Below are 26,341 nucleotides of genomic sequence, written 5' to 3'. Positions count from 1 at the left end.
ACCTACTTTTCTTTCCTGCTTTTGTTGTAAGGTGTTCATATAAAATTAACACTGATATTTAGGCTAAAAAATAAAATGAAAACATTATAATCTTTGCTCCATCTTTGTCAAGAGGCAATTTGCTATCGCTGTCAACATCCCAGTTTAATTTTTTTTTTCGTTTATTGATTTAAAATGTCTATTAAAGTTTATATATTAGCATATTCCCTTCATACAATGGTTAACATTAATTAGAATATGGTTTTACTTTAAATATCCTTGGCATGCTAATACCACAATTTTCTGAATCAAAGGTTGTTGTTTCTAAAAGTATTTGTCCTCCCTCCACAAACAATTGTTGAAATCTTCCTGAGTAATTTCATATTGTGTGTTTGCAGGTTTGCAGATACTGACTCAGAGATTTGTCTTGAAACTCACGTGAAGTTTGAGGATGACTTCAAAAACATCTATCCCGTCTACATCATACCTGAAAACAAGGATGGCATCCAGGGCTCATGCCTTTTTTTCAAAGAGAGGAAAGAAGTTACAAAGCAGATTCGCTCCTCGTCTCTTGCCCCTCTTCTTAGCTTGGAGGAAGCTTCAAAAAAGTTTGTGCAAATTGTTGAATTGACCTCATTTAGCGTAGTTCATTTTTTTTTTGTTTACCATAGCTGTGTTTCAACTTTTGCTTGCTTTTGTCACAATTTTGATTGCAAAATTTTAAAATTCTATTCTATTCTAAAATATTATTTGAGTTATTGAACAAAATTCTAACCTTTTTCAGTGGTGTATTTTTTTTTGTTTGTACAAAAAAGTGCAAATATATTATTTGATATTGGAAATCATCACCAATCTAAGTCTCAACACAAACTACTTTTAGTTGACACTAATGACCCATCTTTTCTGTTTCTTTCTCTGTTGTCTTTTCAAACCTGCTTGTGATCAGGTATGGAAGAAAACTAGTCATTGTGGCATCTCAAGCTCTGAGGTTTCGAGCTCTCATCGGTGCAGAAACCGATCCTGATCTAAAGATCCTCAATGAGTCTTACTGCTTGTTGGAGCGAGTGGGCCGAGCACGCTGGCAGGGGGAACTGCAGAGCAATCTGCACGGCCGCCTTTTCATGTAAGGGAAATGTTGATTTCATTTCAACAAGTGCTGTTTTCATCACGTTTTAACAAGAAGAGTTTGTTTTCACAGGGCGGATGCTCGGAAGCTGCACTACTTGAGGAAGCCTCTTGTCAAACATGACCTGATCACTCTGCAGCCTTTTGTCAAACGTCTGAAATCAGGACAGATGCAACACACCATTCTTCTGCTGCTCAAGCGCTTTCATCTAAACAGGTCTGTTGTAGTTCGGTGTGCACGTACATTAGGAATGCATTCAAATGTTCAGTGAAAAAAATGTCAATATTACACCGACAAAGCCTATCAAATGTTATTGTGTAATAGCAGAGCGGTTTACAGGGTTTTCAATTCAAATGGGTTAATGTGCCCAAATCCTAAAGGATAAAATACAATGTAAATATATAAATATTCTAGATTGACTTCATTTCTTGACAACTGTCTTTGTTTTACATGAAAAAATGACGACACTGAACAAACAATCTCTTTTAATAACCGTAAAGAAACAAAATGTTTTAAATGTTATTTCCATCGACTGTATGTGAGAACTGGAATGAGCATGACCCATAGAAAATGACTTACTTTCTGATCCAACCAGATGAAGTCGGTTTTGTTTCCCTTTTTTTTTTGTGGTTTAGTGTCTGCCCTGAGACTGGAAGGTCGTGAGTTCAAATCCAGGCTGAGTCATATCAAAGACTCTAAAAATGGGACCCAGTGCCTCCCTGCTTGACACTCTGTAAAAAGGGGTTGGATTGGGGGGTTAAACCACCAAATGGTTCCCGAGCACAGCTGTGTCTGCAGCTCACCGCTCCCCCAGGGGACGGGTCAAATGTGGTGAACAAATTTCACACAGATAGGTGTGTGGCAGCCAATGGGACTTTAACTTTATACTGCCCTGTTGGACCCAGACAACGTCAGAAAGCTGTGATTGGACTGAATCAGTCTGAGTCATGGCAACCACTGCCGGCAATCAGGAGTGAGTTTGTTGGAAAGCCGTGCCCCTACCACTTAAAAACAAGCTTGGGAGAATCTGTCCAGCTATTTGAACGTTCGACTTGGGGGGGTCAGCAGGTACCACCACAAACGTGATTGAGACATCTGATTGGTCAGTTTATAACTTAAATAACTTGCACTACAGAGAAAACAAAATAATAATAACAAAATAGGATTAGCCAGAACGTTTATTTCTCAATAGGAGTCTAAAGGATGTTGGCTTCTTGGAGCCAGTGGCTACTTCTTATTTGTGAAACGAGGGGTGAGGGGGTCCCTCAGTCCAGTTTTCATATACAGTCAGTGTCTACTTCACTTAAAAGTGTATGTTTTTCTGAGTGAGCAGAATGGTTTGTAAATAAATGGATGGAAATGCAAGTGTCTGCTCAACTTTATTAATAGCTGAAATTCCAGTTACAGTTTACTCTTACATGATCTCCATGCCTGCCCCATCTACAGGAATAAAAGAGAGTTAAGAGATATACCCTGTTAGTATAACTCTCTTTTATCCCTTTAAGCTACTGCCTAAATTTGTAGCCACAAGGGGATAAAATAGAGAGTTGTCAGAAGGGAATCCGGTGTAAAACTCTCTGCCAAACCACCTGTGTGAATCAGTGAAGCTGATTCGCTGTGGCGACCCCAGACTGGATGTGAGTTGTACTCTGAGTGTACTCAGGTTTAGTACTTTCTTCCCTCTCTCCCAGACGGACTAAGATTGATAAGATCATGGAGTATGCCTCCAACTTTCTCCAGCAGTTCCCTGGTCAGTTCACCACATCCGACAACTTTAAGCAACATCTTGTAAGTCACTTTCAAAATTATTTTTATTTTTTTAATGTTGTTTCCCTTTTATGAAGCTGTTCATTTTCTTACAGAATCTGAGCGAAGACCTTATGAGAAGCTTGATAAAGAACCTAAGAGCTGCAAAGATGACAGAATTTTTCCGCTGCCCTCTGGAAGACTTGGATCCCGAAGCTGGACCCTGCAACAGCAGAAACGGTAGCAGATTCTCAGATTGAGATAAATATCACCATAAAATAATGGAAAATGTAACGGCAATTAAGCAAATCAGTTTTCCATTAATACAATTTCTCTTAATTTTATGACTATGCCAATATTAGTTTCTAATTTTGATGATGAAAATCCCAGCTCTGATCAGTTTAATGAGAACAGTTTTATTATAAATTGTAAAAATTTGACAAATAAATTGAACTGATTGAACTGCTTCAAAGCAGAAATGGAACGTATGAAGTTAGAACCCCCCACCCCCCAATAGCATGTTAAAAATATAACTGAAATATTTGTCCTTTTAGGAAGAAAAGTTATAGTGCGCTGCTTGAGATTGGTTAAGCCCTACTCAAAGAAAGGCATCACAGATGTCATCGAGGATGACGATGACAACGATGATGAAGAGGATGCCATGCCTGGAGGAGGCGAGCTTTCCATCGAGGGTCAAGTGTTGGAGAGAGACCTAATGTCACAGGCCTACCACCTTGGTGCGTTTGATCACTTCTCTCTGACATTCTGATCTCATTCATTCTAAGTCTTGAGATGATAAAAATGAGCTTTATTTACATTAAAGATCTAAATACTGTTTCACATACAATTCCAAAATACACAAATCAGAAGTTTATATATCCTAGTTCTTAATATCACAAATCAGAAGTTTATATATCCTAGTTCTTAATATCTTAATATTGTATTGCCTCATTTTGCACCAATAGCATCTTGAAGGACTCTTGGCAGAAGACCTTTTTCCTTTAAATACTTGGACTGTCTCGCTTGATCTGGCGTTTGAGATCTCACCAGAGTGGTTAAATAATATTGAACTCAGGAGACTGAGACGGACACTCCAGGACCTTTACCTATGAGAGGTGGATTTGGCCTTGTGCTTTGAATCGTTGTCATGCTGAAATGTCAAAGTATGTCCCATGAGCAGACTGAGCTGAAACTGTCACTTTTCCTCCAGTATCTTCTTATAAAGTGCTGCATCCAAAGTTTCTTATACCTTTGTAGATCACACATCCCTAAAACATCAGCTATCCACCTCCATGTTTCACAATAGGAGTAGTGTTATTTTCATCGTTGGGCTTGTTGTCCCCTCTCTAAATGTAGCGTTTATGGTTGTGGTCAAAAAGTTCAATCTTGGTCTCATCACTCCAAATGATTTTGGTTCAGAAGTTTGGAGGTTTGTCTCTGTGCTGTTTGGCGTTTTGTAAGCAAGATATTTTGTTGCATTTGCACTAAATAGATCTCCTTCTGGGGACTCAACCATGCAATCCATTTGTCTTCAGGTGCCTCCAGTTTATCAGAGTTTTGGATCAAAGCTGAACTTATTTGGTGTTTTCTACTTCTTGATCAAAGTTTGAACTCTGCTGACTGGAATTCTTAGTTCCATGAATGTCTTCTTATATCCCTTAACCGTTTTGTACAGGTCAATTACCTAATCATTTCTGTCTCTAGTTGCTTTGTCCTGCCCTCATAATTCCCGACCAAGGACTGAAGAGATCTTCAGTCATGTATTTTTGTTTACAAGCTTTGGTTCATAACAGGAAAGCCATTTGACGGCACTCTGAAGAAAGAAAAGGAAGGTTCAAGACTCGACCCGGACCAAATGATTTTTTTCCATTCTCAATACTTTCTAACAATCCTAGTTTAAAACTCTTTTTTTATGATTGTAGTTTGAACTTGTTTGTTTTGTTTAAAAAGGAAAAGAAAATGTCCAAAAACAGCTTCAATAAAGTTTTTATAATGATCTTTACTGACTGTGTGTTGAAAGTAAAGAAACAAAGTGAGGGTACCAATCTCATTCAAAATAAATTATCTTATCTTTTGTATTCATGTATCCATTTTCTTTTTTTTCACCTTTGTTGGTAAAAAAAAAAAATAAATGGCTGCTCTTTCTTGTTCCAGTTTTGTCCCAGGGTTCAAAGGGGATCCCTCAGCGGGACATCGCATCAAAAATGCACTTTGGGAGACAGGAGTCTCGAATGATTATTCGGAAGCTGGAAAGGGAGGACTTAATCAAGGTAAGCTTTTCATTTTCAGTTTTCTTTCTCTAAAGAAAACATTACATTTCTGAAAATGGCTTAAGTGATGAGGCTCATTTGGAAAATAATGTTGGAAGGAGAGCTCAACTAGAAGGAAGAAGTGTTAAAACCTTTACTCTAGGATTTTGCACTTTTAGGAGTTTAAAAAAGTGCAAATCTTTTTCTCCCAGGTCATAAGTTAGCATGTCTAATCAATTCAAATCTGAAAAGGGGCTCATACCTGCAAAGGTCTGAGATTCCTGACATGAACTCACTTGTCTTCTTCAGGGTTTTTTGGTGGATGAAGGTCGACAAAGGACCACAAAATATCTGAGCCACAAGTTTGTATCCTCAAATCATCGTTTCCTCACCTCTTTCTTCGTCATATCGGTCTCTGTGGAAATGAATATTGGAACTGGATCATTTTCTTCTGACAGGTGTGTGGGTGTCAGTGACCAAGTCCAGAGGTTTGCTCAAGAACATGAAAGAAATAAGCGGCTCTACTCTGCGGCAAACAAAAGCGACGATGCTCCCCCGGCCAAGAAAAGAATGAGAAAAAGCAATAGAAAAGACGAGGAGCGGGAAGGTCAGAGTGGAGGAGAGGACGCTGCGACTGGGAGAGTAGACCCAAAGAGGGGAGAAGCGTCAGGAATGTCAACAGAGGAAGATGCGACAGAGCAGATAAAGCCAGAGCCTTCCGTCATGCGGCTTACACCAGACGATGGTAAGTGCAGCCAACATTTGGACAACCGTAAAAAGCGGTCGTCTAGTTTTAAGGACTTTTATGAATTTCCGGGTTTTCTTAGGTGCGGTAGCTTCCACTAGTGGATCCATGACCGGTGTGACAGCTGACCCCGTGACCCCTCCTAAACCTGGTGATTTTACAGTTTTGATATTTCTTGAAACTGGTCTTTTTTCTTGCATTTGATTGGGATTCAAATAAACTATAAAAGTTATTTATATTTTGCAATTCCTGCAGTTTATGTCAGCTGTATTCAAACACGCAAACTGACCACAAGAAAACTGAATATTCCTTCATCTCACTTAAACAATCTCGGCCTCTGCAGGATGTTATGCCCTCACCAAGACTTTAGTTTCAAAATAAGAGCGCACAGATCAATATCAGCTACAACAACCTTTCAGGACAGTTGTCTCCCCTTTCTCCTGGTGTCAACATTCCTGCAGTTTCATATCAAATTTTATGTTGATTTCTAGTATAATTGTGTTTGGTTTTTCTTTAATCAGACACAGCTGTAGTTGTCATGGAGCAGAAGTTCATTACTCAAAGCACCCCTGAGAGAGAACCGTCCACTAAAGATGCTGTAAGTTTAAAAAAAAAAAATGCTGTTGTTGATGGTGATTCCTGCTATGGGGATCAGTCAACAAGTAAACAAAAGTGGCCTGTTTATCTTTTATTTTTGTGTCTTACTGTCGGTCTTTCTTCATTAGAAGACGCACGAGACTTACCGGGGGCTGAAGAGGAAAAACTTAATCGTGGAGGCTGTCCAAAACTTAAAAGTTATAGAGGGTTGTTTCCCGTCAGTGTTTTATTCATTTTTTTAATAATATTTTTACTGCTCCTTGAAAAAATGAGAGAAAACTTAAAATCATTTTTTTATATAGACTGCAGAAGATGATCATTAATGAAGAAAAGGAGGATGGGATCAACTCTAAGTGTTGCAAAAAGACCATTAATCGCCTCATACAGAGTATGTCAAAACAGGGCCTACTGAAGATATACTCAACCACTGTTATACAGGAGGGAATCACAAAGAAAGTAATATATTTTATATTTCAATGAAAATAAAAGCCAACCCAATGAACTAGCCGCCTCTCACTTGTTCTTCGGTGCTCTTATGTACTTTCAGGTTGACCTTATTGTCCATCCATCTATTCAGCCCAACGATGAGAAAATAACCAAAGTCATCGATCAGATCCGATTCAACATCTCCAACACCTTCTATGTCATACGGTAAGGATGAACAAAACACAGCTGTGAAAACTCTTTGAAGGTTTACATTTTATTTTAAAGAGCCACTCCAATCATCTATCAATCCATTTTAAAATCATTCCCAATATATTTTTTTAAATGATGATTATGCTGTTTTTAGCCAAAATAAAAAAAAAAAAACGTATTTTTTTGGACAGAGTGTCTGCAAAGTGACAGGAGTTTAATAGAAATGTATCTCTGAGTAAATTCTGAAATACTCAAAAATGCAATTTTGACCATGTGAAATGTACTCCATCATCAGAAAAATGCCACAAAAACCTATTAAAAACACAATTTTTAGCTGAGTGGGTCTTAAATTCTGTTTTATTTTCTTTAAACATGCTTTGATAGTGAAGGTTTCCAACATTCACAAATGAAAACAAAATCAAATCTAGTGCCCAGATCAAGTCAATGCATACAGTCTGGAGGGAAAAATCAAATCAGAAATTAATGAGGAAAAAAAGAATTGTTACAGGCTTATCTTGGACTTCGTTGGCTGTTAACGGGTTAAATCTTTAAATGGCTATTATCTTTCTATTCTTAAGTCTTTCAGACTGAACTCTATCCATATATATGCTAATATATTTCCTTTTGCACACTGAAGGATGATTTAAAAATATGCATGTATTAGTTATTTTCACAGCTTCTTTTTCTACCCAGACGTAAGATGTCTCGATCTCTGAGGCTCCGCCTTTCGCTCCTTATGAGTGCCGCCCATTTTTCCAAAGATGTACATATTGTGCACATAAAACGAAAGTGTTTTGCTGATCACTGCTAGTTCCATGGACAAAGTGGGTGAGTGTGTTAGCCTGAGGGTGGTGCTGGCAGCACAGACTCTTCCTGGAAGGGGCTGTTCCCCACTTTGTGACATCACAATGTGGGGACCCACTCGCTTTGGTTGATTGGGAGAGAGAGTAGGGCTTTAGAGGAATGCTCAGAGAATCATGAATGGACCAAAATACTGATTTTGGGTTATTTTTTTATGAGGAATTAACATTATAACACACTTAAAAGCTCAAAAAGGTGAATTTAGACTCTTTAAAATGAAGTACATGGAAGTGAAAGTGTTGCAATATTTTTTGCAATTGTCTAACTTTACATTTCTCTTTTCTTATTTAGGAAACATGAAACTTCAGAGAAAGGCAACAAACGAAGCACATTCAAGGATCTACTCAAAGACAAGAGCTTAAAAAAACGGAGGAGTGGTGGAGAGGCAGCGTACCAACCAAAAAAAGGTTTCTAAAATCCTCATTTTAGAAAAAAAAGAAGAAAATGCATTTAAGTATCTGCACTTTTAATGCCATATTCTGAGTTTCACCCAACGCCTGTGGTGCTCTGAACACAGAAGGTGTTTTTGAGTCAGATGTGCTTTTATTGTGTTGTTCAGGCAGTGTCAGAATAAAAGTCTGAGTGCTTCAGTCCAAAAGATCACTTAGGAACTTAGTTGTTTCAAAGCTAGCAGTCAGATCCAAAGAAATCCAAATTTGAATCATTATGGATGAAATGAGAACATGTTATTGAACGATTTTCTAACACACACTTTAGTACATTTTGTTTAAAAAGTAACTTTAAATGCTTTCAACATTTATTTGAATTAATTCACAAGATTAATTTAAAATTGCTGTTTTTGTTTTTAATTAAAATGAATGATTGTTCAATTGTTGCTCCTCATTTATAATCAAGCATTTTCTATGTTTCTGTAGTGCGTGGAATGGCTAAAAGTTATGGCTACCAGCCTAAGATGTGCCGTCTGCGCGTTCTTCATACCTTCCTCTGGCACGTGATTTACGGACACCCGCTCCTGAACACCCCCCCTGATGCAGAATGTGCCGCAGAAACGACGCAGCTAAACGAATCCGACCTCGACGGTTCCAACCTGAAGCCCGAAGACAACACGGAAACCTCTGGAGCTTCAAGTTTGTATGAGACCTTAGGGGAGGAAGAAGAGGAACTGACAAATGATCAGTTAAACCCAGAGTCCGACATGAAAGGTGTGGGAACCGTGTGTTTGGACTGCATGTCCATCGTTTTAGCGAAGCAGTTCTGCTGGTGAACCGATAACCTGCACTACACACCATTCAAATACTTTTTATGTCCTTGATAGTGTACATGGACGAAGAGTCATGGAAGAGGTTTGTTCCTCCTGTCCATCTCCAAAAGGGTTTCCGCAGAGGCTGGGCGATGGTTGGTGACCTGCTCCTCTGCATGCCGCTCTCGATCTTCGTTCAGATATTGCATATGAATTTCAAGGTGAGATCTTATTCATTCTTTCTTTTAAAGTATCTTCATTTTAAAAAACGAAACATTTGTTCAGGTAATAAAATGGTTTGGGAAACTTTTTGCAGACCTTTTCGGGTCTCATTTAGATTCATGTTTAAATCTCAGCTGCTTTCTTCACAAAAGAAATTAGAATGTAGAGGTTTTTTTAAATATATTTATTTGTATTGTTTTGTTTTTTCCACCAAACTTCAGCTGTCTAACATTTCACACTTCAAATATATCAAGAAAAATATTAAAAAGCTCCAGATATAGATAATTTTATTCTACACACACACACATATATATATATATGTGTGTGTGTGTAGAATAAAAGCTTTACTGTTAACTGCTTCTGTTGTTCAGAATCCATGTTATTGAGCGTGGTTCTGTTTTATGTGTTCCAGGTGGACGGACTGGAAGGATATCTGAGCGATCCTGTGAAGCAGCATTATCTCGTCAGAATGCTGCCCTATAGGATGAAAAGACAGCTTTTTTATAGGCGGTAACATATTTTTATCATAACACGCAATTATTTTTTATTCAGTCAAGAATTTCTAACTACATTAAATATATAGGATAAGAAATAAATTAACAACTCATTAATAAAATAATATAAATAAAAATAAACAGAATAAGACACTGTAGGCATTCAAGTTTATTTATTTTTTCATCCACCCATTATTTTAAGTATAAAAACACCAATACTGTCTCAATGCTATATTTTAAAATGGGAAACTTGTTATGTTTATGTCTACTTTCCTAGCTTGTCACATAATTTACCTCCATCTAATTTTGTTTTTTTAGAATTTGTAGGTTTAAGTGACTCTCTCAGGTAAATCTGCTTTTGCTTCAGTTGACAGTGCTCCCCCGCATATTCGCGTTTTTGTTTTTTTTGCGGTTTCACATATTTTTTTGAGTCATGCGATTCTTCTTGTTCTTCACAAAAACTCAAGATGCTTGTATGAACTTTTTGCGCTGCTGAGGTGCATCTCCACACAGCGGAGCCCCTTCCTCTCCCCATGCTCCTCCATGGAGAAATGGCATCAGCTGACTCAGAAGCGACCAAAAAAATTCTCGATATGCTTAAAAAGATAATCGCGGAGGATAAATATCATCCGAAGCAGGTGTTTAGGCTATTATTGATGAAGGAGGAAGCCTGCGCTCCTGGTTTTAAGGCACATAGAGACAGAGTGACGCTCCTGTGCATCATGAAGTGTGAAGTCTTTTGTTCTGGATTAAAACATCTGCATGTGGGGCATTCTCTGTATTCGCAGATTCAGCATATTTGCGAATGTCTGTGGTCACTAACCCACTGAATAATGGAGGATTAAAATACTTGAATTCTCCATGGCAACGGATCCTTATGAACTTTCTTCATAAACAAAGCAGATTTTAAAACCATTGAATAATTTTCTAACCAATTAGATTATATGATAAGGTGGTTCGATCCTGGAGTCCATGTTTAACCTTCCTCTTGTGTTCGCTTTCTGTTACCATCTCTGATGTTAACGGGTCGGTTTTGACCCGTGTCTTAAATCAGCTTTAAAATACACTAAAAACAATTAGCTATCATCCAATTTGCTTCTCATCTCTTGGTTACCTTGTTAGGCTTCCATATCTATGAAACTAATGGTTTTAATATTTTCGGTGTGTGCCTCTGGGCCCTTTTTTTGTCAGTATACCCCTCAATTTCAATTTTAAAAAATGGTAAAATGAACCTCAACAGAGTCATATAAATAAATAAAAGGTCGTTGTGTTATCGGACTATTACTAACCACTATTAGAACACATCACTTTTGTAAATTTTTTAAAATATTTTTTTTATTTTAATATTATTAACTATAGTAACATATATGGTGTTACGGGTCGATTTCGACCCATATTTATTTACTTCAAGAAAAAGGCAAAAAAGTATTTTTTTCAGCAGTAGAACTTTAATATAATAACAAAATGAAAAGCAGAACAGGTCATAACCCAAAATATAGATTTGCAAGGTCAAACAAACGACAACCAATTCATCAAATCAAACCAAAATACCAAATCAGAGTAAACGTCTCTGTGTGCAAGAACATGCATGTGTATGTGTGTGTTTAGATGCATGTGTGGCAAAAAGTGACACTTTTAGTGTGTTCTTTGCAGAGATATTTCTTGCAGTTGAAGCACAATACGTTTGTCTTTCTGTCCTTACTGCTTGGGCACACTTGACACCTCTTTCTTTTAGAATCAGGTGGTCTGAGTGGGGTTGTGGGGGCTGTGGCTGTTCTGGTTGGGATTGAGGCAGGGCTGGCTGAGGAAGATGCTGTTGCAGATGCTCTTTGTGTTGCTGATGGCGTGGACGGAGTGCAAGGTGAGCTCTGCAGCTGTCTGACCAAGGTGGCAGCATCTGTGTCTCTGGGCAACTGTCCCCTTCGCTCAATGTGTGGTTTGACAAGTGAATTTCCCAGCTCCTCAAGAAACATTCTCCGCTTGGCTTTTTTGGTTGAGTTCCACCCTTGGTGGATGTGGGTCCACAGCACAAATGCGTTACATGCAGACACATCAAGGATGTTGTAAAACACAACCATTGGCCATCTCCTGGTCATTCGCTGGCAAGTGTAGGTGGCAGTCAGCTTGTCCAGGTTGTCCACTCCTCCTTTGTTTTTGTTATAGTCGAGGATGATTGTGGGCTTTTTGTCACTTCCTGATGACACTGCTGCATCTTTGTGAAGAGTCGACATAAGTATCACATTCCGTTTTCTTTTTGGACAATATGAGACAACAGTGGTGGTGTCTGTAAAAGCAAACTTTGAGGAAAGGGGAGCCCTGTCCTTCACCTGCAAGATTTCAGCAGGTAGCTCAGGTTTATTTTTCTTCACTGTGCCCACCATGGTAAGTTTCCTCTTGAGAAGTTCTTGTCCAAGGTCATAGCTGGTAAAAAAGTTGTCACAAGTGATATTGTGACCCTGCAGTCCAGCAGTCATATCGAGGACCACACGTTTTCCTTGGTTTTTCTCTGGGATGCCACTCGCAGCTTTGCCTGTGTAAATCTGTAGATTCCAGGCATAGCTGGTTTTTGCATCGCAGGCTGCCCAGATTTTTATGCCGTACTTCCCTGGCTTACTGGGTATATATTGCCGGAAGGGGCATTTTCCTCGAAAAGGGACAAGACGTTCATCCACTGTTACCTCCGGCCCTGGGTTGAACATCAGTGGAAGGAGCTGCGTCCATCTCTCCCAGACATCCCTGATGGGGGCAAGCTTGTCAGATCTTGCTCTGGTATCTCTGTTGTCAAATCTGAGGACTCTTGATATCATGCGAAATGTCTGAAGTGACATTGTTGCGCGGAAAATATTTCTGCCTGTCGATGCGTCCCAAAGACTATCAGTGGCCTCATTGCAGGATCTGTACACTCCAGCAAGAAGAAGAACACCAATATAGGCATCCAGGCATTCCTCATCAATGTCTTTCCACTTTTCACCATGGACTTTTTTTCCTTCCAGGTTTGTCATAGTAATGATAACTCTTTTTAGTGACAATGGCATAAATAGCTCAAAACATGTCTTGATGTCACTGACTCTTGTCACAGCAAACCTTGTGATTCCAGGGGTCATTTTGATGACATTTGCAGCAGCTGCCCTGCCATGTTCTTCATGAGGTACTGAGCTCCACAGGATCTTACCATTTTTGGACTTGAGTCTTTCAGCAGGAGCAGCTTCACCACCACTGACCTCCTCATCAGACTCATCAGATGTGTCAACGTCTTCTGGATGATACTCCACATTGTCTTCCTCCTCAGAAACATGCTCATCTGTATCGCTATGCTGCTCTGTGTCCTCTCCCTCATTTTCACCAAAAAGACTATCCAGAACTTGGGACACTGTAAGACTTCTTCTCATTTTTGCATGCTTCAAATTGGTGATGTGCACTGCAAGTCAAATGACCACTCAAATGAGTGAATTGATGTAACATGTCTAGACATGCCCGTCTCTGTTTGTTTTGTTTTTGTGCAGGTATACTGGAAAATACGGCAAAATGAGAATCCCCTAAAGCTCAGATGATTGGTAGAGGAGCTGGCTGTCAGTGTTTTGGCTGACAGTGCACTCATGATTTAAGTTTTGGTTCTAATTATTGCTTTATAATCTTACTTTTATAACTGGGTCGAAACCGACCCGAACAACACAAAGGTCATAATTTCAACCAGAGCATTATATAATTTAGTGAAAACATTTTTTTTGTTTTATTTTGTTGAAATAGAGGTTCTTGACAAAGTCAAAAAACCTTGACGCAATAAACTAATTTACAAGCTTTTTAATGCATTTAAAACTTGAAAACGGGTCGGTGCCGACCCGAACACCAGAGGAAGGCTAATAATGATTATTTTAGCCTTTTTTTTTCTTTATAAGTTTGTATTGATTTAAGTGACCTGTTCTAGGTATTTCCCCGTCTTTCAAGACAATAACCTTAGTATGGCAAAATTAATGAGCACATGCAGAATATAAATGGCGTGTTTTCACCATCAAACTTATATTTTTTAGCCATCTTGTTTTGTACACATTTAATGTGAGATTTACAGCAAATCCTACTAATGACTTTGAAGCCCAAAAATATAATTTTATAAATTCTCTTCATATTACCGGTAATTACTTTGAAAAAAAACTGACATTTTGCTTCTTTGTAGGCAATACATGCACTCCTTCAATGAGTCCCTGCAAAAGTTGATTTACATGGGCCTGCTGCAGTTTGGGGTTGGAAAAAAGTTCATGGAGCGAGACCAGGTACTGATTAACCAAATTCTGATGGGACTTTTTTTTTTTTTTATAGAAACAGATTTGACAGGACTTTTATTTAGAAAAAAAAAGTTTTATTGTTAAGAAAATATTCAAAGAATACAGAAAGAAAATAAATCTTATTTTGTATTTTTTATACATTCATGGAATAAAGGTTTCTCCAAAATTACAACTAAACACATTAAATGTGACAATATTAACCATCATTGTTCTTTTTGCTGTTTCAGACAGTATCTTGTGAGTTTTTTTTACTTTGAGTCTTAAATTATTATGGTTGATAAATATTTTATTTGAATCCAGAAATTGAACCCAGAAATATGAACAAGATTATGTTGGTAAAAAATAGATATCAAATAAATGTGTTTTAAATCAAAATTTGTATAAATAAGTCTTTCACAATAAAAAGAAATAGACTGTATTGTCAAATTAAAAATTAGTTAATATTTTGAAATTAATTGATTATGCCTTTAAGTCTTGACCATTGTTTCTAAGCTAGCTTTATTTTTCTCTTGTGTGATTTGCCAAATGTCCTCTCTTTATTTTAGGTTTTTGTGTACCTGAAGCGCAATGCTACTATCGTTGACACCACCAACACAGAACCTCACTACTGGCTGGTCACAGAACCGCCGGACAAACCCTTCGAGAGGCGCCGCTACACCTTCAACACCATAGAGGATGTAGACAGCTTTTGGTTTGACCTGATGTGCATCTGCCTCAATACGCCTTTAGGTAAAAACCTGAATAACCAGTCAGGACTGTGTATGTGCACGTGTGCGTTTGACATTTCAAATTATATTTCTTTCTCTTGTTTTTTTAAGGAATCATTCGTAAAAGAAGAAAGGGATCGGAAGAGGAAGCCCATGTGGATGAGTTCCGCAAGGTGCAAGACCGCAAAGTGTTTCTCAAACTGGCACATCTGCTGCGGTGGGTTAGGTTTGAGATCTAAAGAAAAGTGATTCCTCCTGCAAAATGTTGGTTAAAAAGAAATTTATTGTTTTATTTTAAAGACCCACTGGGATTTTAACGATTTTAACATCATAAAATTTAAGATGATTTTTTTTTTTCAAATTGTAATGAATCAGGAGCAGACAAAAAAAATGCGATTTGAAAAAGAGCTTATTTAAAAAAAGTAAAACAGCTTATTTGTGACATAGAAAATAACCAGGATGGCCCACAAGCTCCCTGCTCCGAGCCACAACTCAGAGGCAAATTTCTAATGCTCCTCCTGCTGCTCTGCAGAAGCTATGTCCTAAGAAATGACACAGGTCTTTTGATTCTGGCTAATAACATCATAATTATAATGAAATCAAATCAAACTTTATTTGTATAGCACTTTTCAAAGACAAATCAAGTTCACTCAAAGTGTGTAATGTGTTCCCGCCCCCTGGTCCTCGTCAGCACGCGTGCGGCTGAGTTTTGTAATAGTTGAAGGTTTGATATCCTTTCTCTGGGAAGACTAGAGAGCAAGACATTACAGTAATCTAAACTACTGGAAATAAAAGCATGCATTAGCACCTCTCTGCTGGCAAGAGAGAGAAATGGTCAGACTCTGGCAATATTTTTAAGATGATAAAAATCCTGTTTTTGTTATATTTTTAATTTGTGGAATGAAATTCAAAGTCAAAAGTCACACCCAGGTTTCTCACACATTGAGAAGTTTTAGTTTTTTTGTTTAGATAAACCAAACTCTCTCGTCTTCAGAACCGATCACTAAAACCTCTGTAAAAGGCCACCGGGAACACTTTTACAGTTGATCAAAATATGATTGGAGGGGGACTTGACACAATTTTCAGCAATTAGAACAAAGGAAAATACATTGTTATACATATTGTTTGGTGTCTCTGAGTTTGGGTGTTCATGACTTTTTCTTTTTTTTATTGTTTTCCTCCCGAGTTGAACTGAGATTCCACATAGTTCTTCCACTCTTAGTTTGGCTGAAATGAAACAGAGTTTGGGTTTCTGACATTAAGGTCAAGCCAAAGTTGTCTTGGTGTGTCTTTGTTCACAGTGGCAGTTTTGAAGTGTGCGACGACGGTTCCATACCAGGCGATGGCAGAGGAGCTGGAGGCCTGGACTCCGAATTCTTCAGTCATTTGAAGCGAAACTGGTTCTGGACGAATCGTCTGCTTTTGTGCAAAGCGGTATTGATTCCAAGCGCATTTTGATTCTGGTTGTCTGCACATTAGCGTGTGGACAGTACTCCACTGAGGCTATGGACTGAACCTTGTTTACAGAGGCCAAGTAGTCAAGAGGAAACGGAGATCAAGATGAGGCTGCAGAACTTTGTGAATAAACCACTCACAGCTGCTGTCAAAGCTGGTAAGTCACATAGAAGAGATTATAATTATAGCTTTATAACCTGATTTTTACCAGTAATCTCTGTTTTACCAGCAGGAACAATTTCACCTCAGGGTTTGACTCTGAAGCGGTCCCTGAACACAGACAAAGTCAAAGTAAGACATCTTTTTACTTTGTTTTGTTATTGCTCCTAATTGATCGCTGCTTTAGGTAACAGAAAAAGATCATCTGAGTAAACTTTTAGCTTTACTTGACAAAATCAAGTAATTACCTTTTATTTATGAAGATTTATTTTTAATTTACAAATGTTCATCACATGGTGCTTCGGTTGTCTCAAATGCAACAAAATCCAAAGACAAATGAAAGAGAATCATTAACTGTAATGCTGGGAAACCAAAGGAGGTGAAAGAATATCAAAGCTTTTTGTTTTTAACCGCATGGTTCTCCTGTAAGTTGTTTAAGTTATCCTAAATGTGAAGACTCTGGGGATGTATAGGATAGAGATGTGTATCAAAAATCGATAGAGCAATGAAAGTATATGAACAAAATTGTTGGTAAAGAGGTGTAAAATTAATTTGGAAGTAAATAATTGGGATCTAGCTAACTTTATTTTCTCCTCCTGTTTTGTCCAATTAAAATCTTGCTTCTACTAAGTTGGGTCAATTGCAATTGACTCAATGTTTAATGTTTTCTGTTTTTAAATGTAAAGCGCTTCACGTTGACAAAGTATAAGAAGCACTTTTCATAAATAAAGTTTAATTTAATCTGTAAATGTGACCCACAGCAAGGGATGTGTGTTGAACACACTTAATAACCCTTTTTTACTCACTTACCGTACTTAGCTGAATAAATTAATATGATGCACTCTTTTTATTTAACCACAAAGAACAAAACAGTCTAATAGACACAAAATGCCAAATTTATAATAAATATATAGATTATGTCGATTTTGGTAAAGGTGTCAGTCACAAAAGCATTGTATCTCCACAAAGTTAGTTAAATCTTTATATATATATATATTTGTGGACTATACTATATTGAGATGCATATCGAATCATGTGAGAGAAAGTTAAACAATGTTTGGAAGCTCACTTTTAAGGGTACTTAATCAGTTATCTAAACCAGATTCTCTGAACTTACAATAGAGTTCAGATTTTGCCATGATTTTTGAACAGAAAAAAAGAATTCTGTTAATTTCACCAAATTTTCCTTTATTATTGTTTTTCCAGAATTAATGGCCTCAACCATTGACTGTATAAGAGAACTTACTTGAGCAATCTCTCCTCCCTTGCGTTTCAAACAGGAAATACTTTCTGGCTCCAAGAAGCCAAAATCCCCAACAGATACAGCTGTTACTCAGTTAATACATTTGTCAGTACAACCATTCTTCTTCTGATACTTTTTTGTAACTTATTCTCACTAATCATATGTATATATATATTTTCATATATATATATTTATATATATATTTTCGTTTTTTACGAGTAATTGAAGTTATAAACTAATCCATCAGTAAAAGCATATAATGCCCGCTGGCCCGACCTCAAATGTTTAATCGTCAGATTCCCCTCGGCCACTTTCAGTGGAAAGGGTGGGGACTTCCAGCAAGCTCTCTCCTGATTGGCCACAGCAGTTGCCATAGAAACGTGACTCAGACCAACTCGAACCAATCACTGTTGTCTGCCTTCAGCATGGTGATATCTGCATGGAAAATCTAAGACTAAATTGGCTTCATTTGGGTGATGTCACACTCTCTCAGTCCAGTTCTCTATATACAGTCAATGATCGCAACTTTTTAAAATAAAGATCTCTAAAAAACATATTTGTTTTCTAATCTTCTGCTGCTTTGGGGTTTTCAATGTTTTCGGAGCGGAAATACCAGCTTATTTAGACATGCACAGTTATTTTTTTAGTCTTCGTCTTTGGTTTCTCAGAGCGATCAATTCCATGTACACAATAATTCCTGTTGGGGGTTTTGCTCCCAGGTCGGGGTTGAACCAGCGTCCAGAAACCAGAGAGTGATTGGAGGAAAAGGACAGAAAAGGAACCGGTTAAAAAAGGAAATCGTCAAGGTTCCGTTGAAGAAGAAAATCCGTAAGCTTTAAGCCGTTCTTTGGACAATTTTACTTGTCTATCAAAGTCGAGATATCTGACGATTCTTCTTTCTGTGCGATTTATGTTCTAGAGGCCAAAAGGCGCTCAGATGCTCACGATGAAGCGGACCACAAGGCTTTGAAGAAGATGACCAAACAAAGAGTGTACTGGTCTGCGGCGGAGGATGCACTGGTTATGCTCTGCTCTGTGGCGTCCTACCTCCTTAACAGCAAGGTACAAACACAAATAACTCGCTCAAATGAGACAAAATCTGGATGAGGAGACGGAAAACGCCAATTTTTATTGTAAATTTCCAAATATTTACAGCATTTAGGCCTGTTGTATCAAAAGAACGTTTTGCTCTTTAATTATATAGTGTTAATGATGCAGATCCTCAGAAGGTGTTATTTTATACCACTGATAAAAGTAAATATATATAATCGTTAAGTGTATTTTTTACCAAACGAGCCAAATAACTTTTTTTTTTCTTGTTGCAGTTACAAAGGCCGTTTGTGCCGTACTGTGTGGTGAGAGACATGCTGCATGCAGAGTTTAAGATCTCCGAGGACAAAACCTCCAGTGCCGTCGCCCGCCGCTCCCGATGTATTCTTAAAAATCCTCAGACGCTTCTCAACTACAGGTGGGAAGAGAAGAGGAAAGGCTGAACTTCTTGAATATTTTTGGGTCCAGATTTGACCCAGAAAGGTGTGGTTACAGGATCTGTCTGGCTGAGGCTCAGCAGGATAAAAGTTTGATGAAATGCTTGGAAGAGAAGAAACCCGCTAACCCTGACAAAGCAGAGGTGAGTGAACGCTGATTCTGCTTTTAGTACGCTTGTGGTCTTTAGAATGACTTTTTTTTGTTTGTTGTGCTTACAGGATTGTGCCAAAGTGTTCTCAGAATACGTTAAACTCCTCAGGCAGAAGTTCAGCTCTGTCGTGAGCACCCACAGCATCACCATTCCCGACTCCAAGCAGCAGCTTCTCTCTCGGTATAAAACGATGATCAAATGCAGCGATTGAAAACAAAGATGTGTGTTAAAAACATACCGTCTGTGTTTGTTTTCCAGGTTTAAGGTCCTGGCAATAGACGGTGGAGCACGCATGCCGCTCCAAGACACCATCACCTGGTAAGCAAGAAGTTCACCGTTTCACAAACCTTCATTAGCTAGACTTTAGTATGAAGAGATACAAATATCACAGATTTAGATCCTTTAAAGTCCAGTTTCATGAAAACATGGGTTCTTATGATGAGAATCTTCATTTAGCTGTTTATATTCATTTGTCATTTTTAGTCATTGCCGCAAAAAACAGTAAAAAATATATATATATTCTCTTTAAAAAAATGTTGCCTGCATAAATAAAAGCAAACTGACAAAAAACATAGAATAAATGTAAAATGTTGTTTATCATGAACACTAGATAGATTGAGATCAGATTTAGACAACAATAATTTACATTTTCATAGCTACTTTTGCCTCAGAAAGTTGACTGTACGTATAAAGGCTGTACTGTCCAAACTTTGCTGTTGTGCCCTCTAGAGGGCGCCCTTGCTTACTAAAAAGACTAGAGTGATTGGCCTGCTTACTGTTGGTTTGTTTCTCCTACAGCACAATGGACATTCATTCTATAGTTCTATACAACCTGATCCAGAGCACTCTGGCTATGAGCAACGCCCAGATGAAGTCCTCCAGATCCTTTCAGGTACCGTCTACGCCTCTAAAATCTTTAAAGTGCAAGAGAAACTAAAGCTGTTAACATTTATTTTTTGAGGATGTTAAAATTACACCCAAAGTTCAATTCTTTTGTTTGACTCTTAAGCACAAAAAATATGTGAATGTTCATCTGAATCGTTTTGCAGACGTTTCACATGTACAACAAATACGACCAGGACCTGCTGTGTCAAGTGTTCCTCCAGTGCAGGAAAAGACGTCTGATCAACCGCCGCCGCCTCCAGCAGACTCCCTACGTGAGGAAAAACCGAGGCATGCCCATTCTGCCCATGTCCTACCAGCTGTCCCAGTCCTTCTACAGGTACACAACTAGGGATGGGTGCTAAAACTCTGTGCCGAAGTTGGTAATGCATCTAACGGATACGGTGCCAAAAGTGTGGATTTCAGTCCTTTGTTTCAACATGTCAGGTTTGTTGTACGATTCTATCCAATCTTCCAGCAATTATTGATGAGTTCAGATATGAGGGTGTGTGGAACTTTAGTCAAAATGCCGAATGCCAACAAAAGTTTGGCTTAATAGGATTCAGATTCAGCGACCTGATGGATAAGAATGGCCTTTTTAATGACAGATGTTGTGGCAAACAGCAGTGAATAAATATTTGTGGTTCAAACTCAAAATTCAAGATGTAAGATGTGTGTTTCCACAGATCCCTAAACAGACCTAAAATGTCCTTTTAATATATTAACCAAACCCAAATTAGACCTTTAAAATCCTTTAATTCTGAGCAGATCTTTTTGTCTTCTACACTTGACAAAATCCCAAAGTTTGTCTCAAAAGAGAAAAAATAAGTTTGAGAATCACTAGAAATCATAGAAAAACATAGATATCCTCATGAAGTAAGCTGTACTGTTTTAGGTGGTTTAAACTTGGCATATGCTCATTTCAAATTCATTTTATTAAATGAAAAACATCACACACAAAATAATATACTAAAGGATAATAAATAATAGTGATGGCTTTTCATGTTCTGCTTTGAGGAACATCTCAGCTTCTTTGGTAGAAATGTGATTAAGCTTTAGAACCCTGATGTGTTGGTTTGAATGCACTTTTCCTTTTTGTCTTCTCAGGTGGTTTTCTTGGCGCTTTCCTCAGTCACTCTGCACCGATTCCTTCTGCTTCTTAAGGAGTCTACTTACCAACAAACCTGGAGATGAGAGGCCTGCCATGACCTTCTACCATGAGACGGAAAGTAGGTCTCGAAAGGGGGAGGAACTGTTGGAAAGAAAGACAAAATCGGCTAAAAAAGAAAGTCGTGGGGAGAAAAAGCCTCAACATCCAGAGCCTACAAACGCTCAGACCTCCAATGAAGGAGAAGCCGATGAAAGAAGAGCAGAGGAAAAGGAGGAACTGAAGAAGGCAGATGTGAACGATGAGGAGGACGAGCGCATTTCAGAACATCTGGAAAGTCAAGGTAGTGCGCTCACAACTGGATCGGATGGTGTTTCGTTGAGCGGCGAGCGGGTAGACGATCCGCCCGAATCGTCAGTCGATCCTGCCCCTAATCCTCCCCCAGATGTGTCAGACATGCTGCAGTTCTCGCTCAGCTCTCCAGGGGGAACCTGTGCCTCTGCTCTCAGCTTGATGACTCTGGGGCTCCTGAACGTGCACGTTTCCATCCCCAAACCCATTGTGGTGGTTGACAGCACAATGGTGGACAACGATTTTGTAAAGAGGTGAGATCCCTTTAAAACTGTGGTTTTTGAGTCAAACTTTTGTCAACATTCTTCATAATAGAAACATAACTTAACATATATTGTCTAAAATATATATTTTGTATTGTTCTCAGTATGGCTGCATTGGAAGAAGAAGATGATGACGAAGATGATGATGGTGACAATGAAAAGAGAAAAAAGCTCCAGATTACAGCCCATCAGGCGTCACACACCAACTACCTGATGATGCAGGGGTACTACTCCCCTGGTATCGGTACGGATTCACTCACTTTGGGGAGTTAACATTGTGCTCTAAAACAGCGGCTCCCGATTTTTAACTTGTGACTGTGCAACTTGACATGCATGAAGATTGGACCAGCTTAGGTGGGAAGGTCTAGTAGCTTTTCAAAATCATTTTTTTTAAGAATCATATAAAAAAAAAAAAAAAAAATGTAGGTTTAATTTTTTTTTATTCTTCTGTCAACCAGCACAGATTGTCCCACAAAACAGTACCCATCTCAATGAACTAAAAGTGTATGAAACTGACTGTCTAAATCAGTTTAAAAAAATAAAGAAATCACAAACCAGTCTGTTTTTATTCTTCCAACTGAAAAGAATGACTGGCAAAGAAATGACATCACAAATAAAAAACTTTTGCAACAGCTAGAAGTCCAATTAATTACAAATGTGTTCATATAATAATCACCATGAAACACTAAACTTTACTTTATTAACTTAGATAGAAACTATTAACCAAAGAAGAGTTTATAAAGGTTATAAAAAAACAAAAAATAGAAGTTTAGTGTCAAAATTTTAGGAGTATGCTTTTGATAAAAAAAATACAGTTTTAAAAAGTAAAAACTGAAAATTAAAATTTGCTACGCGATAAAATAGGTGACTTTGTCTGCCACATAAGTCCTCTGATGCATTAAAAACTTGACAGTTTTCCTGCATTAATGTTACTAAGTGTACTGTTTTAAATGTTTTAACCAGCAATATTTTATTCATTTTTTACCTGTTAATAATGAATTGATGATATAATTTATTCACATTTATAAACTGTTCCTGTTGTTTTCCCAGCTATACGTAACATAAGCCCCAACGATAACTTGGTGGTGGAGTCTTGCTCTCTAAAGCTACAGCTGCGCAACACTCCGGCTCACCGTGTCTTCACAGAGGAGAGTAAGTGTTACGCCACTCCAAACCCAATCGGAACATTAGACCGGCACAAATTCAGCTTCTTCTTTTTCTTCTTAGATGTTCCTTCACTCGACCTCACTAAATGTGGGCCCTCCCTACTACCCCCCATCCTCACCAGCAACGTCTGCTCCCCTTCCTGCCGGATACCGAGCGCCGAGGAGTGCGACAGCCTGCTGATCCAGGAGAAAGGGTACACTCAGCAGGACATTGAAGCGTGCGCCCAACTCAGGAGAAGCATAGATGAAGCCGGGGAAAAGGGTTTGGATGAACGAGAGATGTTCAGTGTTTTCGTGCACCTGCTGGAGCCACAGACGGGACGCTCCAAAACCCTACAGCTTTATCTGAAGGTGAACTCTTAAGTTACTAAATGCTTTTGACTTTCTGTAATATTATTGTAGTTTTCAAAATATATCTTCGAATTGAAAAAATTTCCCTTGTCTGCAAACAAGACTAGATACAGTATCAAGCATTACCTGTGAACCCTGAAGCTGATAGCTGTAATTGTTGAAGCTAATATTTCAGCTACATACTAGCTGTTTTTGCCAATTTAGGCTTTTTTCATTTTTTATGCTATTTTGGAGTTTAGCTGATATTTCAGCTACATGCCATCTGTATTGGCCAATTTAAGCTTTTTTCAGGCTAATATTTTTAGGCTAATTTGGCATTTCGCTAATATTTTAGCCTGCTATCAGCTTTAGTGTTTTCAGCTTTTAGCTTCAAGGTTTTTTTACTTATAATTTCATCATCTTCAACTATCAGCACTAGCACAAAATTCAGCTTACAGCATTCACATTAGCATTATTGCAAGTAATGCTACATATCTAGTTTTGTAGTAATCTTCAAAGCTAAAACTGTTTTTTTCCTTAACTGACTCAGTTTTCATCTTTTTTATGAACTATTCAAGTGATCAAAACAACTAAAGCTTCAAATGAGTTAAATATTTCAACTCTTGCTATTTATCTAAGTAGTTGTTACATTAAAAAAGGCTGTTAGACTCAGTAGATTTAAAAAAAGCAAGATTTTTAAATATAAAATGCAATACTTTATTGAATCACCCCTCAACACACATAAACCCAAAGGCAATATTACAGGTGTGACTGTTTTTATAGATTTTTCTGTCCATTTGGTTTTGGCTGGTTATAGAAAATACTATTTTTTTTTTTCCCAGGCTAAAACTTTATTGTCATTTTTTGATGTAGAAATCCCAAATATCAGTAATAGAGCCAAACTTTTGTACATTGTAATCTTCTAGTTCTTGGTAATTTTTTTCATTACTAGACACATATTTTTTTCCTGTAAATAAAAACTAATTTCTTTAAATCAAATCAAATCGAGAACATGTAAACCATACGGTGATTAGTTCAGTATTTCAGCCGTTACATTTAGCCCCATCTCTGTGTCCTTCAGGATTTACAGGAGAAACACCAGCTGGTCAGAGTGGGATGTCTGGGTGTGAGGTGGGTGCTGATGCAGCACGCTGAACCATGGCTGCTCATTCTGAACTCCCAGAAGCCCCACTCACCCTCAGAGAAGACCCCCATTTTTAAGAACCAGCACAACATCCCCTTCCTCCGTAAAAGAAGCAGCAGAGGACACCATCAGGAGGGACTGCCTTCAAAAAAGCCAGCATCACACCTAACAAAAGGACCGGACACACTGAACGAGGACGCTTCAGGAGAGAAACCCCACGAAGAAGAGAAACGGGAGGAACAGCAGGAGAAGTCTGAGGGGGGTGAGGAGCAGGAAGTAGCTCAGCTTGAAGATGAACAGGAAGAGGTAGGAAAGGAGGAAACGAAGAAGCCGGAGCATCAGTTGAGTCTGCCAAACACCAGAAAGTGCAGGATGAAAAAACTGGAAGATGAATGTTCTCCATCATCAGCTAAGGAAGAGTAAGTATTCGCTTTTATGACATTCATGAAACAGTAGCTGTTTTAAATCCTGGTTAACTCCTCGCAGAGATGCCCTGAGCTTCATCAGCCGACCGTGGCGCCTAATTGACGGCAGCGTGAACCGATCCGTGTGTAAGGGCATGCTGGAAGGTCTTCTCCACCACATCATGGCTCAGCCAGGACTCACACAACAAGCTCTGCTGGAGCATTATAGGAATGTGCTGCAGCCGGTCGCAGCGCTCGACCTTGTACAGGTACTTTTCTCTTTTCTGCCCTAAAGTTCCTGACAGCTTTGAGAGTTGGGCTGGTTTGCATGTAGGCACACTAATAATTTAGGTTGCACAAGAAAATTGTGTTGCAGAAAGAAGTCCATTATTTTTTTTATTTTTTTTGCACTTTTTGAGGTTTGAAGCAAAAAAATGATATAAATTAACAGATCAACAAGGTGAAATTTGATTAAAAGTCCTACTCTAATCATCTTTTGATCTATTGTAAAAGTGTTATTAGTCTTTTATTTATGATTATGCCAATTTTAGACAAAAAATAATAATAAACAGTAATTTTCTAGGTCTTAGTTTCTGCAGAGTGGTGTTCGTATATTATAAATTTTCCTATGAGTTGTGGGAGGAACTGTTGGTGCACTTCTGACTGCAGAGTGGAGCGGGGTAGCACATTTTCCACTCACAAAAAAGCTCTATTTCAATCTGCATTTTTTTTTCTGCTTCTGATTCACAACAAATCAAATGAAAAAATTCTTAGACATGCAATTTACGTTTAATTTTATGTCTTAAATGTGTTCCATCACCAGAAAATGTCCACAAGAACATGTTAAATTACCAAAAACACAATTTTCCTCTGACTGGGTCTTCAAAATAAAACCCATTCCACAACTATTTTATTTTGTCAACCTGTAAACAAAAGTATGCTGAATTACTTTAATGGTTTTCTCTGCAGGCACTTGTGGAGTTAGGCTGTGTGGTGAAGAAAACGTTGGTCAAAGACCCCAAACCTTCACTGTTTGGCAGTACTACACCCCAGCCAAGAACGAAAAGGTCTCCAGCGGTTGAAGAACCAGACGAGGTGTACTATGAGCCCACCATCAGCTGCTGCCTGAGACTGAGTCGGGTGTTGCCCAATGAACGCCCCTGGAATGACTGTCTTTAAAATTCAGCATTTGAGTTGTTTTTTTTTTTTCTTTCACTGGTAACAGTTAATTTATTGTTTAAAATAAAAAAAATAACATTCCTGACTTGCATTTGTTTTCCTCAAAATCAAACAAGCTAAAGTTAAAACATTTCACATTTTCACTATTACTTTATTTCTGCACATTATTAATAAT

At 38.2% G+C, this 26,341-nt stretch overlaps 1 protein-coding gene across 1 annotated transcript in view; it reads left to right on the top strand.

The window, feature by feature from the left end:
* The window catches only part of LOC112137382 (general transcription factor 3C polypeptide 1), a gene marked incomplete at its 5' end in the record, with an annotated part of 27,046 nt that extends 795 nt beyond the window's left edge, over positions 1–26,251 (top strand). The window contains 39 exon segments of the mRNA XM_024259689.2: positions 378–587; positions 926–1,102; positions 1,178–1,321; positions 2,797–2,893; positions 2,968–3,091; positions 3,406–3,588; positions 5,006–5,121; positions 5,410–5,462; positions 5,559–5,845; positions 5,928–5,996; positions 6,367–6,443; positions 6,571–6,659; positions 6,745–6,898; positions 6,990–7,093; positions 8,231–8,346; positions 8,815–9,102; positions 9,216–9,361; positions 9,775–9,872; positions 14,028–14,124; positions 14,682–14,865; positions 14,955–15,060; positions 16,145–16,277; positions 16,371–16,455; positions 16,528–16,589; positions 18,420–18,528; positions 18,620–18,762; positions 19,026–19,168; positions 19,246–19,330; positions 19,407–19,519; positions 19,598–19,657; positions 20,138–20,231; positions 20,389–20,561; positions 21,329–21,934; positions 22,048–22,187; positions 22,994–23,095; positions 23,171–23,460; positions 24,521–25,002; positions 25,070–25,256; positions 25,957–26,251. Of these exon segments, the coding sequence (XP_024115457.1) occupies positions 378–587; positions 926–1,102; positions 1,178–1,321; positions 2,797–2,893; positions 2,968–3,091; positions 3,406–3,588; positions 5,006–5,121; positions 5,410–5,462; positions 5,559–5,845; positions 5,928–5,996; positions 6,367–6,443; positions 6,571–6,659; positions 6,745–6,898; positions 6,990–7,093; positions 8,231–8,346; positions 8,815–9,102; positions 9,216–9,361; positions 9,775–9,872; positions 14,028–14,124; positions 14,682–14,865; positions 14,955–15,060; positions 16,145–16,277; positions 16,371–16,455; positions 16,528–16,589; positions 18,420–18,528; positions 18,620–18,762; positions 19,026–19,168; positions 19,246–19,330; positions 19,407–19,519; positions 19,598–19,657; positions 20,138–20,231; positions 20,389–20,561; positions 21,329–21,934; positions 22,048–22,187; positions 22,994–23,095; positions 23,171–23,460; positions 24,521–25,002; positions 25,070–25,256; positions 25,957–26,166 (6,136 nt within the window). The 3' untranslated portion in view covers positions 26,167–26,251.
* Between the last annotated feature and the right edge of the window lie 90 nt (positions 26,252–26,341).

The sequence above is a fragment of the Oryzias melastigma genome, linkage group LG1, assembly GCF_002922805.2.
Source record: "Oryzias melastigma strain HK-1 linkage group LG1, ASM292280v2, whole genome shotgun sequence".
NCBI lineage: Eukaryota > Metazoa > Chordata > Actinopteri > Beloniformes > Adrianichthyidae > Oryzias > Oryzias melastigma.
This window is presented reverse-complemented; position numbering and strand designations above follow the sequence as displayed.